The 18,040-nt window shown below is 32.6% G+C and overlaps 1 protein-coding gene across 1 annotated transcript in view; it reads right to left on the bottom strand.

Annotated features, from left to right (window-relative positions):
• Window positions 1-18,040, bottom strand: part of LOC137619891 (potassium voltage-gated channel subfamily H member 2-like) — a 913,085-nt gene that overhangs the window by 207,342 nt on the left and 687,703 nt on the right. Inside the window, exon 5 of the mRNA XM_068350179.1 lies at window positions 7,339-7,501. Within this exon, the coding sequence (XP_068206280.1) occupies window positions 7,339-7,501 (163 nt within the window). The remainder of the gene's footprint in view (window positions 1-7,338; window positions 7,502-18,040) is intronic.

Below are 18,040 nucleotides of genomic sequence, written 5' to 3'. Positions count from 1 at the left end.
AGGAATAAAGTTTTTGGAGCCTGTATTCAAGATACTAGAAAGAGTTCTAGAAAGAAGGTTGAGAAAACTGATAGACATACATGAGCAGCAGTTTGGGCTTGATAGGAAAGAGCACAGTGGATGCTATTCTTATAGTAAGACAAGCCAAAGAGAAGTATCTAGAAGGAAACAGGAAAGTTTAAATGTTTTGTGGATCTTTCGAAGATACCAAGAAGGTTAGTTTATTGGTGTTTAAGGAATAGAGGAGCACCAGAGAATTTGGTAAGTTAATGAAGTTGATGTATCAGAGGCATGAGCCTCTGTACAGAGAAAATATGGGGAGACTGGGCTATCAACTGTGATGGTTGGCCTTATCAATTCCTGTTCCTTGTCATCACAATTAAGAAACAAAAAAGATTTGTGGAAAATTATGTTTGCTGATGATTTAGTAATTATATCAATCACAGAAGAATACAAAAAAGGTTTTTACAATAGAAAGGAGCCCTAGAAAGGAAAGGATTGAAGGTGAACACTGGAATGACAGGGTAAAAGGCTAGTAGTAGAGAAAAAGTAAACATTCAAGTGGAAGAGGGCAGTGTTAAAACAGAACTAGTTCAACAACTTGGAATCAATAATAATAGAGGAGGGAGGTAGTGAAAAAGCTGTGAGACAGAGAGTGAAATAACATGGAAAAGTGGAGAGAAGTAACTGGAGTTATTTCAGACAAGAAAATGACATTAAGCCTAAAAATTAAGATCCATAAGACTGTTATCAGGCCCGTGCTATTGCAAGGGACAAAACCTTAGGAGAGATGAGGGACTGTTGGAAAGGAACAAGATTACGATAGTGAAATGGATTACTGGAATATCAATACTGGAAAGGAGGGAGTCAAGATATAAGAAGAATATGTAAAAGATAAGGCTAGGAAAGCTCATCTGATATACTATGGCCATGTAATAAAAAGAGAGTACTTGGAACCAATCAAGAGAATTAAGAACATGCAAGTCATGCAAGTGATTAGGAGGAGGGTAGGGCATCAGTGGATCAGGTGGATACATGTGGTAAGGAGGGGTATGGGTAGGGTAGTGTTAGGTTCGATGTTTTACAAGTTCAGAAAATCAATCAGGATAATCAATTATCAGAATGCTCTTAGAATTCCCTTAGGTTTATAACTTGAATAAATTTAAAAGTACTAGTGACCAGACTCAAGGTGGTAACATAGTTATATAAAAGAGTAAAAGAATTGAATAATTCAGATGACTTCCAAAAACATAATCTTATTACAAATTTAAATGAAATATGCAATTCTTACAAATGTATCATCTAATGTTAATAAAGTGGTATTGAGCTAATTTCACTGTACAACTTACATAATCATATAACTTACAGCTCAATCCACACTCGTCTGTGCTAATTCGTGTGAAATCTCAAAGGTATCATATTCTATTAAAGAATTACAAAAGACGATAATGTGTTGCTACGTCAGAGCACGCGTCCAAATTATGCAGTTGGTTTCGATCGAATGGTTAAGTACAACTGAATTTTATTAACAGCAAGTAAGGGAAAGTTTAGGCTTAGTAATTAGACCAAGTCAAAGCATCGATTATACAGTTCTTAACACTTCGCTTGATTAAAGCAATTCAGACACACAATAGCACTAGGCTTAGACAGTTATTAACACTTTAACAGTTCCTTAAGAACAGTTCACATTCAAACCCGAAGGGGAACTTAACTGTGATCTGCTTCCCAGAGAACGTTGCGTAGTTGCTTTCAAATTCTTTGTAATGCAAAACTAGTCTTTACATACCACCGCACCTTGGGTACGTATTTTACGGTTATGTCACATGATACATCACAAAAGCTCGGCCCTAAAATCTTCGTAAGAGTACTTGTGATAAATTTACTTTACATTTACATAATTTCATAGGATGTTACTAAAATTATTCCTATTCACTTGATAAAAAACATTCACAAAAAAAGAAAAAAAAAATCTATTAACTAACACGCAACAATCTCTATAATCGCAGTTCTGGTTTTAAATGACGTCACTTACTTTCAACTTCCACGTATGCATGAATCTATTCGTTCTAGACTTATCTAGATTTTCTTCCATCGCATTAGCTTTCTCCTGCACCGTAATCAATACACCGCATAACACTTTTATGCATCGCAGCAGATTAATTACAAGTCACAATTCATTGACACTGGTAACAGCTGGAATAAAACTTACAGAATACTATTTAATATTGAGATGGCAATGCTGTTAGAATTAACTGCATACCTAGTATGACATACAGGATGATACAGTCCTGGAAGATCTGAATGCAGAGGATGGTCGGAATCATGAAAATTCTTATGTAACGTGCATAAAAACTATATATATATATATATATATATATATATATATATATATATATATATATATATATATATATACATATATATATACATATATATATATATATATATATATATATATATATATATATAGCTCTATTTTTAAAATCTTGATCAAAACATTCAAACAATAATCATTACACCTATAGTATGAATTTCTATCACCCCAAATACTTTCTAAGTCCAGCACCGATCATGCTACATTAACTACAGAACTCAAACAAATCCCTTATCATAATTTCTTATGTCACAATTATGTTCCATGTTCATCCTGAACATTACTACGTAATACAAAATAAAGATAAAGAAACCAGTCAAAAATATAAAAAAATCATGCGCTTACAGGAAACTATACGATGCGTGTACATTTCCAAAGCTTATAATCAAGACTAATACGGCAATGATACCTACTGGATGAAGGCAGAAATTAATTTTAGTCTGTACACGTCTGTTTATTCGGAAACTGGTCTCCTCTCCGACAAAACCGAACAACCGTTGAAAATACGGAAATTAGGTGATGTGAATAACGCTCTTTTAAATTGATGAAGCCATTCAAAGGACTCAATCAATCGTGTTTAATTAATAACCAGAAGAAAAGCCGGATTGGGTCAATTCATTTCACAGGATGGACATCCAATGTCTGCCCTTAAAACAATTCGATTAAGAGAACAGGATCGAAAGGGATTTTACTCAAATATATTCCTAAAAAAAGGGGGAGCAGAGGCCGGGGATGGAGTGGGAAGAAAGTTCTCCAGTTTCTTCAAAGGACTCCATTAGGGAAATCAAGTCTTAATCTCAAGAACTCATTCTGCAGATGCCTTCGTTTTCTCTCTCCAATTTATTTAGGCCATAGATTCCACCCATCGCCTTCAGTCTACGGGACTCAACACCGAAGTTACCATGCTCGCTTCGAAACTATTGTTTAAACTTGTTTCCTTTATTTCGGCTATCAACGTTTAATCACTTGGGGCAGTTCAGTAATTGGAGATTCTGACGTTGTTTGAACATTCTGAAGATAAGTTCGTTATAGTTGCCTAACTGACAAGGACTTCTTATAAATTGACGCTGTATCAACTAAGAAATAGCAACGTTTCATTCTAAAACAGAGTAATTGGAAGTACTAGGTTATAAATGGTTATGTTAACATACAAATGAATAAAGGATGTTAATTAACGCATGCTGATATTGACAAGGTCCTGAAATATTCAAAATACTCAAAATAGATGTAAATGCTACAACTGATTTCCTAACATGAGTGTAATTAATTCATCCGTGAGCGTACACACATACATACACACCCACACACATCATCTTCATCATCTCTACTACGCCTATTGACAAATGCAAAGAACCTCGGCTAGATTTCGCTAGTCGTATCTATCTTGGGCTTTTAAATCAATACTTCTCCATTCATCATCTCCTACTCCGTGCTTCATAGTCCTCAGCCATGTAAACCTGGGTCTTCAACTCTTCTAGTTCCTTGTAGAGCCCAGTTGAAAGTTTGATGAACTAATCTCTCTTGGGGAGTGCGAAGAACATAACCAAACCATCTACACTTACTCCTCACCATGATCTCATTCACATAATATAGCACTCGAGTAATCTCTCATAGTTTCATTTCTAATCCTGTCCTGCCATTTAACTCCCAATATCCTTCTGCGGGCTTTGTTCTCAAGTCTACTAAATCTGTTGGAGATTGTTTTATTGTCATGCCATGACTCATGTCCATACAGTATCACCAATCTCACTAAATTGATATATAGTCTGATTTTTATTTGTAAAATCAGGCGATTTGATTTCTAAATTTTACCTAACCTAGCCATTGTCTGATTTTCTTTTTTCAATCTTTCATTAAACTCCAATTCTTAATACCCTGTATTAGAGATGGGGGTTGAGAGAACCTATAAGTCTACAGGCTGAGTTATCAGCAGTCATTGCCTGACACCCCTGGTCCTAGCTTGGGTGGATAGGGGGCTAGGTAAATGATCATATGTATATATGGTAAGTCTGTAGAGCATTGTCGTGCTTGATGGAGCATTATCACTGTCCCTTGACTCTACCATTCATGAGCAGCATTTTAAGCCTATAAAACCATACCCAACTGTTCTATACATCAAAAATCCATGAGAATGATAAACAACATAGGTGACAACGCATTCCCTTGGAGTACTCCGTTGTTGACTGGAAATTAATTTGATAGGACTCCACTAACATTAACTTTGAACTTGCTATGCTCATGAACAGACTTATTCAAATTTACATATTTAAACGGAACTCCATAATAACAAAGGCCTCTCCACAAAATTAGCAGGTGCACACTTTCAAAGGCTTTTTCATAGTCCACAAATGCCATCAAAAGTGGATTTCTATATTCTACACAATAGTGTGCATGTCTTAAAAGGAAAATTTGGTCTGCTGTAGCATTCTACATTTTCTAAATCCTGCTTGTTTATCTCTCTCTCTCTCTCTCTCTCTCTCTCTCTCTCTCTCTCTCTCTCTCTCTCTCTCACACACATATATATATACAGTATATATATATGGATATATATATATATACATATATATATATATATATATATATGGATATATATACATATATATATGAATATATGGATATACATATATATGTATATATAAGTATATATATATATATATATATATATACATATATACATATATAAATATATATATATATATATATATACATATATGTATATATATATGTATATATATACATATATGTAAATATATATACACACACACACACATATATATATATATATATATATATATATATATATATCTTATATTCGTACATATATATATGGGTATATACGATATATATATATATATATATATATATATATATATATATATAACAATATACATACAGTATATATATATATATATATATGTATATATATATATAAAGCATATATATCTTATATACATACACACATATATCAAATAAGCCATATATGTTTTTGATACATAAATGTCTGGATTCTCTTAACGACCTCGGGATCAGAGCCCCAGGCGAAATCATACAAAGACAAGAGCTTGTGACCGGCCGGGAATCGAACCCTGGTCGACAAGCTTGTATAGACAGTGACTAAACCACTTGGCCACGAAGAAAGATAAAAGTCAATGACAATTCTTCTGTGCTTATACCTGTCGAATTCAGGTGTTTTGTACTTAGAATTGAAATCAACCCATCTTCACCATCGTAGCTAATTGGTAGTTTGTTACTTGGCATTCGATTAATGATAAATTTTGCACATGTAGACGTGTTTTTCATATTCAAATAATCCATATATGGCTTATTTGAATATGAAAAACACGTCTAAATGTGCAAAATTTATCACACACACACACACACACACACACACATATATATATATATATATATGTATATAAGATATATATATATATGTATATAAGATATATATATATATATATATATATATATATATATATATATATATATATATATATATATGTGTGTGTGTGTGTGTGTGTGTGTATATACATACATACATATATATATATATATATATATATGTATATATATATATGTGTGTATATATATATATGTATATATATATATGTATATGTATATATATATATATATATATATATACACCCTAACAAAAGTAAAAAAGCTCTTTAAAGTAAATTTTAGAAAAAATAACTCCTTTAATCATTCTCCACAATAGTTTACAGGTTTAAAATAAAGGGAGCTCACGAGTGGCAGAGCCAAATGATATGGCAATGTCCTTGAGACCAACCACACACACACACACACACACACACACACATACACATATATATATATATATATATATATATATATATATATATATATATATATATATATATATATATATATATATGATCAGGACCCAAGATCCCACTGCACATAAACGTCGAAGCTAGGTTCAGGGAGGTGCAGGGAATGGCTGCTGATGACTCGAACAGGTAGACCTACGTTCTCTTCCAAACACCCCTTCCTTAGCTCACAAGGATGGCGAGGTTGCAGAAAATACTAGAAACTTAAGGGTTTGAGTGGGTCCCGAACTTCCGTCCAATAAATTGTGAGATATGGTTATTTCAAAATACGGAGCAAATATTTATCTTTTTCAAGCAGAAAAGTGTACATATCAATGAAAGCGAGTTCAAAAGCAGTGTTACAAGGATGCAAACTTTAGTAACTTCCAGAAACTCTCACTATTACAATTGTTACGAAACTTCATGCAATATAAAGTTTTACAAATAGGTTTACTTCTGTCTTGAGGTGGCATGTAAAACAATTTGTACTTAATCTATCCATTTCAAGTACATTTTTTTTTAATATTTATTATATGTTATCTGAATTTTACATTAAAGCATGCAACCCATGACAAACCGACTTACTAAAGCAGAAATAACCTCCGAAATGAACTCAATTTTAAAATGAGAATAATTTCATAACATTTTTGAGGGAAAACGAATGACACTAACTTTACGTTTAGTAATAACGAAAGGCAATTAGGATAGAAGTATTTGGAAAACATGAAAAAAATCAATGCAAAAAGAATATGTGTTGATAAAAACATTCACATTTTTTAAGAGATTCGTTAATTAATCAAAATATAACTTCCTTATCTTTTTAGTCTGAGGTCTGCAAAAGTTACTACAATTGAATTAAGAAAGCAGCAGCAGCAGATAATTGTTTTTGTTTATATTTTATGAGGCAATTGTAGAGAAAAAGAAATATGACAGATGATAATTTTCCTGAATATCTGAATACAATCAAATAATAAAGTAGGACTAAAATACTTAAGTTTCCCTTAAAGAAATTCTCTCTCTCTCTCTCTCTCTCTCTCTCTCTCTCTCTCTCTCTCTCTCTCTCTCTATCAAATATGCTTTATTTTCTGTCCCTCAGGAAAAAAAAGCTATAAAGACTCAACCCTAGGAACTCACCTTGCATCATGCGAGACATCTTCCTCCTCTTCCGTTGGTTCGTCAGTGGTCTCATCCAGGATGGGTTCCATCCTGGCGCCGGGGGATGTTGACGCCCCACTGGCAGGAGTCTTTCCGAGCCGCATGCGAAAGGATTGGCGAAAGGATGCTCGAGCGCGGGTAACTGTTGGTTGAACGGAAAAAAAAGGATTAAAGTTATAAATTAATTCTGTATAACTATGTAAATGAATAAAAGAATACAGAGGTTATAATTCTATTATTTGACGTTCGTTATAATGAAGGAAGCCGTTATATTATCATCTAGTTTTATATACACCTACTGTACATACAGTAAATGTGTTTGCATATACAGGAGTTTCATACATTATATTTACAATTCAAAATAAATATTACAAAAATCATTGATGAGTTAACTTGATTAGCAGTTTTCATATTTCTAAATCAAATACCATTTGTGCATATCCGGTATCCTCTTGATGAAAGAGGCACTGTTGAATGGACCCATAAATATAACTACTCCAAGAAAAAATCCACAATATGTCTTATGGTTTACTAAAACAAAAACATATACCCAGACTCAGCTGAGGATGGAAAAAGTTTACCGTCACGTCTGTCAGTTCAGCATATCACAAGAAATATATGGAGACAATGAAAGTCTTGGATAAAGGGATGAGTGGATGACTAAGAACATCTGATGAAAACAAGCCTTTGAGCCTTTGATCGTTCTTCTACAAAGTCTATACGTACTGCTGCCATACAAAGCTACCACGTTCAACAGTGCATAGAGACCTACACAAGAACTTGCGATTGTATGATTGCAAAGTGCAATTCATACAGGAACTTGAGCCAAATAATAAACTAAGACGAAAGAGTTTGGAGTAACCGTGCAGAAATTAATTCATGAGGATGAAACGCTCCTCAACCTAGTTTGTTTTAGCGATGAGGGAAACTTTCATGCTTCAAGGAAGGTGACAAGGGAACTCCACCGTGAAAGTTCAAAGTTAAATGCGAGTTGTGGGATCGCGCGCAATCGAATCATTGGTCCATTTTTATGCCAAGACACATCAATTCCTGCAAATGTTTACCTTGACATTTTGACTGAATATGCGGGACCCCAACTAGATGGCCTTCAATCCACTATCATTTTCGTGGGATCCTAATCCAAACATTTCCAGACTGTTGAATTGGAAGGGATGGCCCAGATCCCTGGCCACCTAGTTCAACAGATATCACTCACTAGGACCTCATTCTATGGGGTTATGGCAAAGATATCGTATGACGAACAAAGATACAGGATATCACTGATCTCAAGGAAAAGATCACTGACGCCATTACCACCAATAATGAAGCTATGGTACAGCAAACATGGCAAAAATTGAGAACCATCTTTATATGCTTCCTGTCTATGTACATTCCGAGAAGCATCCCTTAACATGGTGAAAGGATTTGTGTATCTTCATAATTAGCAAAGTTGCACTAATCAGGGCTACTCATACTAGGTTGGTTTGCTATGAGCAATAGGGCAAAAGTCTCCCACCATCAACAATGAATAAGGACATGTTTGAGGCCTTTGCCCCGCAGTGGACTAGAAACCACGGCCTTTGTTGTTGTGTGTATATATATATATATATATATATATATATATATATATATATATATATATATATATATATATATATACCTGAGCATGGCTGGGGACTATGAAGCGTCTAGTAGGGGCTGATGAATAGAAGTATTAATTTAAAAGCTCCAGATAGAGACGACTGGCAAAATGTAACCGAGGCCTTTTGCGTCAATAGGCGTAGGAGATGATGGTGATGATGATGCTGATATTATATATATGTATATATATATATATATATATATATATATATACACATATATATATAAATATATATATATATATATATATATATATATATATATATATATATATATATATATATATATACAGAGAGAGAGAGAGAGAGAGAGAGAGAGAGAGAGAGAGAGAGAGAGAGAGAGAGAGAGAGAGAATGCATATAAACAGTAATACTTTAATTACAATAACTAGTAACAACCATATGAAATACAAAATCTTTGAAAAAAATCCAAACACGGAAAAATGTCTACATCTCTTTGTTGCTGCTTCGGCAAGACTGGAAAACACGTTCAACTTCAATTGCGTAACAAATTATCCTCATTTTTGTTCGATTTACGGGGCTGTTCTTTCTCTTTCTCCTTTTAGCAACATGGCTTTAAAGGCTATACGTCAGACTAACAATCTTGATCTTGCAGTTTTTCACATGAAAGCTATCCGTTCTTTGTGCTGTCTTTCTTTCTTGCTTTTGAATATTTTTATAAATACACACGAAAGTACACGTGAAAAAAATGTAAGCATATTATCAAACCAATTTAATTAAACGACGAAGAAAATGTCAATTATTAAATATACACAACTATACTATTTCCAATAACGAGTCTTAAAAGCAAGAAAAATTATAAAGTGTGAAAGTTAACATTGAAATCTTTCATGCTTTCTATACTTCTGTCCGTCAGTGTATTAAGAAAATGCCAATGAAAGGATAAACTCATTTTAATGAACACCGATGAAAACAGCAATTAAGAGATCCAATCCAGATGGATAATTATCATGGGCATTGATCAAAACTTGACTTTGTTACTAATGCCATCTTCATGCCCCTGATCAGAATGCTACACGAAATAGAGAGAAGGCTGTGGCACTGTAAAATTTTTCATACTAATGTTACAAAATTTATAATACACTTGCACAGAAAGCATATCAGAAGCTCGTCAACTTCCGCTAGCGTAATTACCTAAATACCTCAGTCTTGTAAATTTTTTTTTTTAATATCGATGGTTTTCGCTACCAACAGCTTTTTCAAACCCTGTAAGCCAGTCTCTCTCTCTCTCTCTCTCTCTCTCTCTCTCTCTCTCTCTCTCTCTCTCTCTCTTACAGTTTGTATTTACTTTAGCTGATTCAGATACAAACAATAATGCAGACTTGAAATAATGAATCAGATTGCACAAACAGTACTCTTGATTCCAGACCTGTAAATTTCGATATGGTATTATCACTCAATAAAATGGCTGCCTAAGATTTTGCACGATTTTGTATTCACCATTCGCTAAAAAAACCTCAATATGTTTAATCAAATTGCGTAAAATATTGCAAATTTGAATAAAACAGAAAATATTCCCCTCATAATTTCGATATAACCTGGAAAATCTTTTATTTGAATATATTGACGACATAACATGTTTTTGGACGAAGAACAAAATGACATTCAATCAATTAGTGCCACAGATAAAACTTACTATGGTAATGTAAAATAATATAAACCAACCCTTTATGGATTGCCGAATAATAAAGATGATAATGAATCTGAATTTATTGTATACTGAAAACCCACCAATATTCCCACCAATATTGCTGCCTATGTACAGTATAAATTCTGACGCAACAATAAAGCAAAGAAAAATCCATATTCCCGTACATGTTTTAACAACGATGCCAATATGTTGTCCAGCTATAATGGTGATGAAAAAGATATAATTAGCCATTATGCCAAGAGATTATAGTATCCAGATATATCATTAGACGATGCATCATGGAGATAAAAAGATAAAGACTTCCTTGTGATATTAACAACAGCAAAACACATGGGGAAAAAATGTTTGTCCGACCATGTGATATTAGATTTGTTTCATAACTTGAAAGTTAACATGGTAATAAGAACAATAATGCAATGATATAATTACATGCAAGAAAAAATTATGACAGTATATCAGATCGATGGAAGTCAATTGACAATTTCCACATTGATCCAATCGTATGATTACTGGAAAAGATAATAAAATTGAATAAACTATGTATAATAAATGAAAAAAAAAATGGATGATTATAATTTTCCTTTATTAATGACATCAACCATTTCATGGGATATACTTTAAAAAACTGGTTAATTTTAACATGGAAATAAATCAAATAAAATCTGGATTTGAAAAAAATAAGCTTTGGTATGAAACTCAATCTATGTTTAAATTTAAAGAGAAATTTGCAAAATGCGTAATTCTTATTAACTCTGCCAAATGACACCAAAATAATATGCTAAACATTTCTCTTCGATAAGGTCAGGTGCATTTGAAAAACAATAATGGGGTGTTCACCCTCGGTCATGAAGGGAGATGAGGACTCTTCTGCTCATATTTCGTGCATTCGTTTGTATCGTTACTCTAGTTCATATAATGTAAATGTCTGTCTAAAAACAAATCCTCGTAGAAATATGTAAATAAAGTGAAACTTTTACGGATATATAATTTTAGTTTCATTTTCTGCCGAGGCACTTTGCAACTGAAGACAACGCGTTCCTGTAGTTTCATTCATAAGTAATACACACAAAAAACACAATTGTCTATCTATCTATCTATCTATTTATCTATATATATATATATATATATATATATATATATATATACATACATACATACATACATACATACAAACACACACACACACACACATATTATATATATATATATATATATATATATAATATGTGTATGTATGTGTGTGTGTAAACATCAACCACACTTCCATTTAATATCGAATTCTACATTTGAGAATGTATATCAACTGGAAATTCATTTATGATAAATGCTTCTGGCAGGGCAAGAATTCGAACCTGTGCCTCAGAGTTGAACAATGCCAGCAAGGACCTTTAAGCAACCATGCTATCAAGAGAGAGTAAGTTTATTACAAGTCTACTGTACATAATCCTGTCGAATTCAGGAACCTGTTCTTAGACTTGAAATAAACCCATCTCCACAACGATAGCCGATTAGCGAATTTGCAACACGTAGTTATTTATGATGAATATTTATCACTAACATTCGTGCTTTTAATCAGTGTAAACATCAACTACAATAGCATTTAATATCGAATTCAACCTTTGGAAATACATATCCCCTGAAAAATCATTCATGATAAATGCTTCTGGCTGGGCAAAGAGTCGAAACAATACTAGCAATGACTTCTAACCAGCCATGCTATCAAGAGAGATATAAGTTTATTACAAGTCTACTATACATACTGCTTACATGATGGAAATATTCAACCCTTCCTCGACAAAACGCTATGAACAAGAAGTTCATATCTATTATAGTTTGGCCATTCCGAGGCGCAAAATAAGTTTCTCGGTGTAAATCATGCCTTCATCCAAAAGTCATTGTACAATAATAAAATAAAATAAAATAGCTAAAAATAGGCAAAGGCGTTATGTAGAAAATCGTAAAAGCTTTTCGATGGATTTCCAGAAGCCCTCATCGGCTCGTAAACTAAGGTAGTCTGCCCTGTGGAAATAAAATCCCAAATTCCCACGCCAATTCAAGACATCCCACATTGTTCCTTCCCTCCTTTACAAGGAAGACGGCCTTGGTATAAGTGTATATCTACATTCGATGTTAGTTTCTACTAAAAAAAAATGACAACTTGGCTACTATTATAATCCCCCCCCCCCTCTCTCTCTCTCTCTCTCTCTCTCTCTCTCTCTCTCTCTCTCTCTCTCTCTCTCTCTCTCTCTCTCTCTCTCTCTTTTCTGCTCAACATGCTTAGTCTGGATAGAAAATATAATTAAGTTGAGACTAAATCTGCAAATAGTTGAAGATAAAGAATAGGAAGAAGAAGAAGAAGAAGAAGAAGAAGAAGAAGAAGAAGAAGAAGAAGAAGAAGAAGAAGAGAAAAATGAACAGGATATGTGTAAGGATGCAGAGGAAATCATTGATGTAACTTATGATGCCATCCAACAACATACCTATGAAGAAATAAATTATCAGATGGAAGCAAATAATAGACCCAAGAGACTCTACCCGGACCTACATAATTTAGGGAAGATCAAGAACAAGAAAAAAAAAAAGATAGATATAGTCTGCAATTTGCTGGAAAGATGGAATTGTAGATTTGGCGAAAGATGCTACTAAAGCATCCAAAGATATGCCATAATTATGAAATATATGGTAAATGTTCGTATTTAGACGGATATGGAGACGAATGCAGAGATCTCCATCCAAAAATATGCAAAAACCTAAAAGAAGGAAAAAGATGCAGTTTCAAAAAAAAATGTCGATATATGCATCCTGCAACCATGAATGAAAGTAAGAAAACTCAGCAAACTGAAAAGAAAAATTAAAGCAAAAATGAAACAAAAAAACAAACAAAAAAGCAGGCCGCGTATATACCCCGCTATGCACCAAAGGCCCCAAGATATGAGGCCTTTCAACCCAAATTTGCACATTTAGAGCCCAACTACAAAGAATGCATCTATAATGCCAGGGGTTGGTGCAGATATGGGGATTATTGCAGGTATACACACAAAAATAAATATGAAGGCGAAAGAGCAAATATAATAGAAAAGTTGGATTTTTTTCAATGGCAGAATTCCGGGAAATGAAGAAAAGAACATCATATCAGAACAGGAAGGAAGCACGGGAGAGTCCATATTATTACCAATATTAAATAATGGGGATGAAACACAAACCATAATAGTGATGAATGCACAGGGTTTAATCACGAGTAACTCTAAAAGGAAAGTAGAGTTCTTAGAAGAACTAACCCAAATTGAAAAAATAGATATAATAAATATAAGTGAAACATGGTATTCCCAAGAGACTGGCAGTGATGACCAGATAAAGGGTTTCCAAACTTATAGATCAGACAGAACAAATAGGAATCAAGGGGAAACCGCAATATATGGAAGAGACTACATAAATCAGGGAAAAGTCTGTGAAAAATACAGCAACACAGAATGTGAATTGATTGCGGTAGAATTTGAATTTGATAAACTAGTGAATATTGTAGTTTACATACCCCCAAGTACTAAGGAGTTTGACATAATAATAGAAAAAAATAGATGATATATGTAGAAACCATAAAGACAGGAATATACTACTATCCAGAGATTTTAACTTTCCTTTCGTGGATTGGAAAGAACGGATAGAAGAAAGTGGTTGTATGTATACATATAAAAAGAGAGTAATAGTAGCGCAAAAGATAAGAGGCAATTTGAAAAGCTTCAGATATGATATTAGAACATAATATGCAACAAATAAACCACATTCCAACAAGAAAGGAAAATGTCCTAGATCTAGTATTTGTGAATGAGGTGAATTATGTTAAAGAAATAATAGTGTATAACACGGGAATTTCAGACCACAATGTCATAGAATTAATAGTCCATTCCAAAGCAAGTGATCGCAGAATTAATCAAAGCACAAAACGTTGGGAAGGATATGGAAAATATAATTTTTATAGTAAGAATATAAAATGGTCAGAAATAAATGAACTGAATAAAGAATGGAAAAATGTATTTGTAAGTGATAATATACATGTAAATATGGACATACTGTACAAAATACTGGAGAAAATTGTTGAAAAATATGTACCGAAAAAAACCAATAAACAAAAGACATGCATACCAAGACACAGAAGGATCTTATTTCAGAAAATTAGAAAGTGGAAGAAAAATCTTGCAAAAGAAAAAAATGTGTGGAAAAAGATGGAAATAAAATGTAAGATAGAAAATGCAGAACAAATTATTATACAGTCGAAAGAAAATGAAAAAAAAGGACTTAGAAGAAAGGACACTTCAAAACATTAAAAAACCCCAAAGTACTTTACTCCTATGCAAAAAAAGATGAATAAAGGGAGATTAGAAACAGGCCCTCTCTAAGAATTGATGGACGGCTAACGAATGAAAAAAGGAAATATACAACATATTAGCAGAAAAATATAAGAGTGAGTTCACGCCAAGAATTGCGAATGAGAATAACGAAACAGAAATGAGAGAAGAAAATGTTGAATATCTAACGGATATAGATATTAATGAAGCAGATATTGTCAAGGCTATAAACGAAATTAAAAATGGATCGGCAGCCGGACCAGATGGAGTACCAGCGATTTTGTTAAAAAAACTGCAAACACTATCGCAAAGCCGCTTGCAATACTGCTAAGACAAAGTGTAGATATGAGCGAGATATATATTAAACATAAATTAGCTTATATAACCCCTATCTTCAAAAGTGGATCAAGACTAGAGGCAAGCAATTATAGACCTGTTAGTCTAACATCACATATTATGAAAGTGTATGAGAGGGTAATAAAAAAGAAAATAATGAATCATTTGGTTAAAAATAATTTGTTTAATATAGGTCAACACGGTTTTGTGCCCGGAAAAAGTACACAAACCCAACTGATAGCACACTATGAAAACATATACAAAAATATGATAAATGAAAAACACAGATGTGATCTATCTAGATTTTGCAAAAGCCTTTGACAAGGTACACCATAATATATTAGAGAAAAAAACGAGAAAGCATAATATTGTGGGAAAGATAGGAAAATGGGTAAAAGAATTCCTGCAAAACAGAAAACAGATAGTGGTTGCAAATGACGAGAAATCAGATGAAGCTCAGGTAATATCTGGCGTGCCACAAGGTACGGTATTAGCTGCACTGCTGTTTGTTATTATGATTTCAGACATAGACTGTGATGTTGATAACTCTGTAGTGAGAAGTTTCGCCGATGACACAAGAATAAGTAGAGAAATTACTTGTGATGAAGATAGGAACTCACTACAAAGAGATCTAAACAAAATATATAAGTGGGCTGAGATAAATAGGATGGTATTTAACTCCGATAAATTCGAATCAATAAATTATGGAAAGAGAGAAGGAATGGTATATGCATACAAGGGACCTAATAACGAGACAATCACAAACAAGGTGTAATATTAAATAGGAATATGTTATGCAACGACCAAATAGCAACACTGTTGCCTAAATGTAAAGCAAAAATGGGAATGTTATTCAGACACTTTAAAACAAGAAAAGCTGAACACATGATTATGCTTTACAAAACTTATGTACGTAGTACACTCGAGTACTGCAATGTGATATGGTACCCACACTACCAAAAGGATATTGCACAAATAGAGAGTGTACAAAGGTCCTATACTGCTAGAATAGAAGAAGTTAAGGACCTTGACTACTGGGAAAGACTGCAATTTTTAAAACTATACAGTCTAGATAGGAGAAGAGAACGCTGCATGATAATACAAGCATGGAAGCAAATAGAAGGAATTACTGAAAACATCATGGAGCTAAAAATATAAGAAAGAGCAAGCTGAGGTAGATTAATAGTGCCAAAAAATATACTAGGAAAACTAAGGAAGGTGCACAGGACATTAATCCACTACGCACCAGCATCGATAATGCAGCGACTATTTAATGTGCTGCCAGCTCATCTAAGAAACATATCAGGAGTGAGCGTAAATGTATTTAAGAATAAGCTCGATAAATACCTAAGATGCATCCCAGACCATCCAAGACTGGAAGATGCAAAATACACCGGAATATGTATTAGCAACTCTCTGGTGGATATACGAGGTGCCTCACACTGAGGGACCTGGGGGAACCCAAACATAAAATAAGGCAATAAGGTAAGGCTCTCTCTCTCTCTCTCTCTCTCTCTCTCTCTCTCTCTCTCTCTCTCTCTCTCTCTCTCTCTCTCATAATATATACACACAAGAAGTAAGTACCGAACTAAAAATTCTGGTACGAATGGTTCCATGGTGTATGTGTGCGTGCGTTTATTTAAGGTTCTTATTTTACACAAAGAATAATATATCTCTTCTTGACAGTGTTTGTTCATGTACTGTATATATATATATATATATATATATATATATATATATATAGATATATATATATATATATATATATATATATATGTATATATATATAGATAGATAGATAGATAGATATATATATATATATATATATATATATATATATATATATATATATATAGATAGATAGATAGATACATAGATATATATATATATATATATATATATATATATATATATATATATATATTCATTTATTTATTTTTTGTCTTATATTTTTTGTCTTGATAATGCATAATTGTTATTTTCGTGTTTCATATAAATATGAGAGGGTATTCTTGGCAAAATGTAAAAATAGAGCAAAAAGCTTTAGCGTAAAACTGACTTTATATCAAAAACCAATTTTTTCCGTGTTTCAGCTACAAATACTAAATTTTTCTTAGAAACACATATTTATTTCATCTATACTATAATTAGGGAACTTATTTAATTTTCAACTGCTATTTATATTGCATTATTTATCATATAGTTATTTACGAAAAATGTCGACGTAGATAAGCACACTAGAGCCTATCAGGGCTTGTGGTTGGACCTATGTTTAGGAATGCAGGAATAATTTCTCGTTCGTGTATTTTTGCATGTGTAAATAATTGCAATGTTGATATTTCATAAACCGTATAACAGGGGGTTCTTTGTATTTTCACATGTTATATAGCAAAATGTAAAAACAGACCTGTATATATATATATATATATATATATATATATATATATATATATATATATGTGTGTGTGTGTGTATATACATATATATATATATATATATATATATATGTATATATATATATCTATATATATATATGTATATATATGTGTATATATATATATATATATATATATATATATGTATATATATATATATATATATATATATATATATATAGACATATATATATATATATATATATATATATATATATATAGACATATATATATATATATATATATATATATATA

The sequence above is a fragment of the Palaemon carinicauda genome, chromosome 26 (assembly GCF_036898095.1).
Source record: "Palaemon carinicauda isolate YSFRI2023 chromosome 26, ASM3689809v2, whole genome shotgun sequence".
Taxonomy (NCBI): domain Eukaryota; kingdom Metazoa; phylum Arthropoda; class Malacostraca; order Decapoda; family Palaemonidae; genus Palaemon; species Palaemon carinicauda.
Note: the sequence above shows the minus strand (reverse complement) of the source record. Positions and strands in the feature narration are given on the sequence as shown.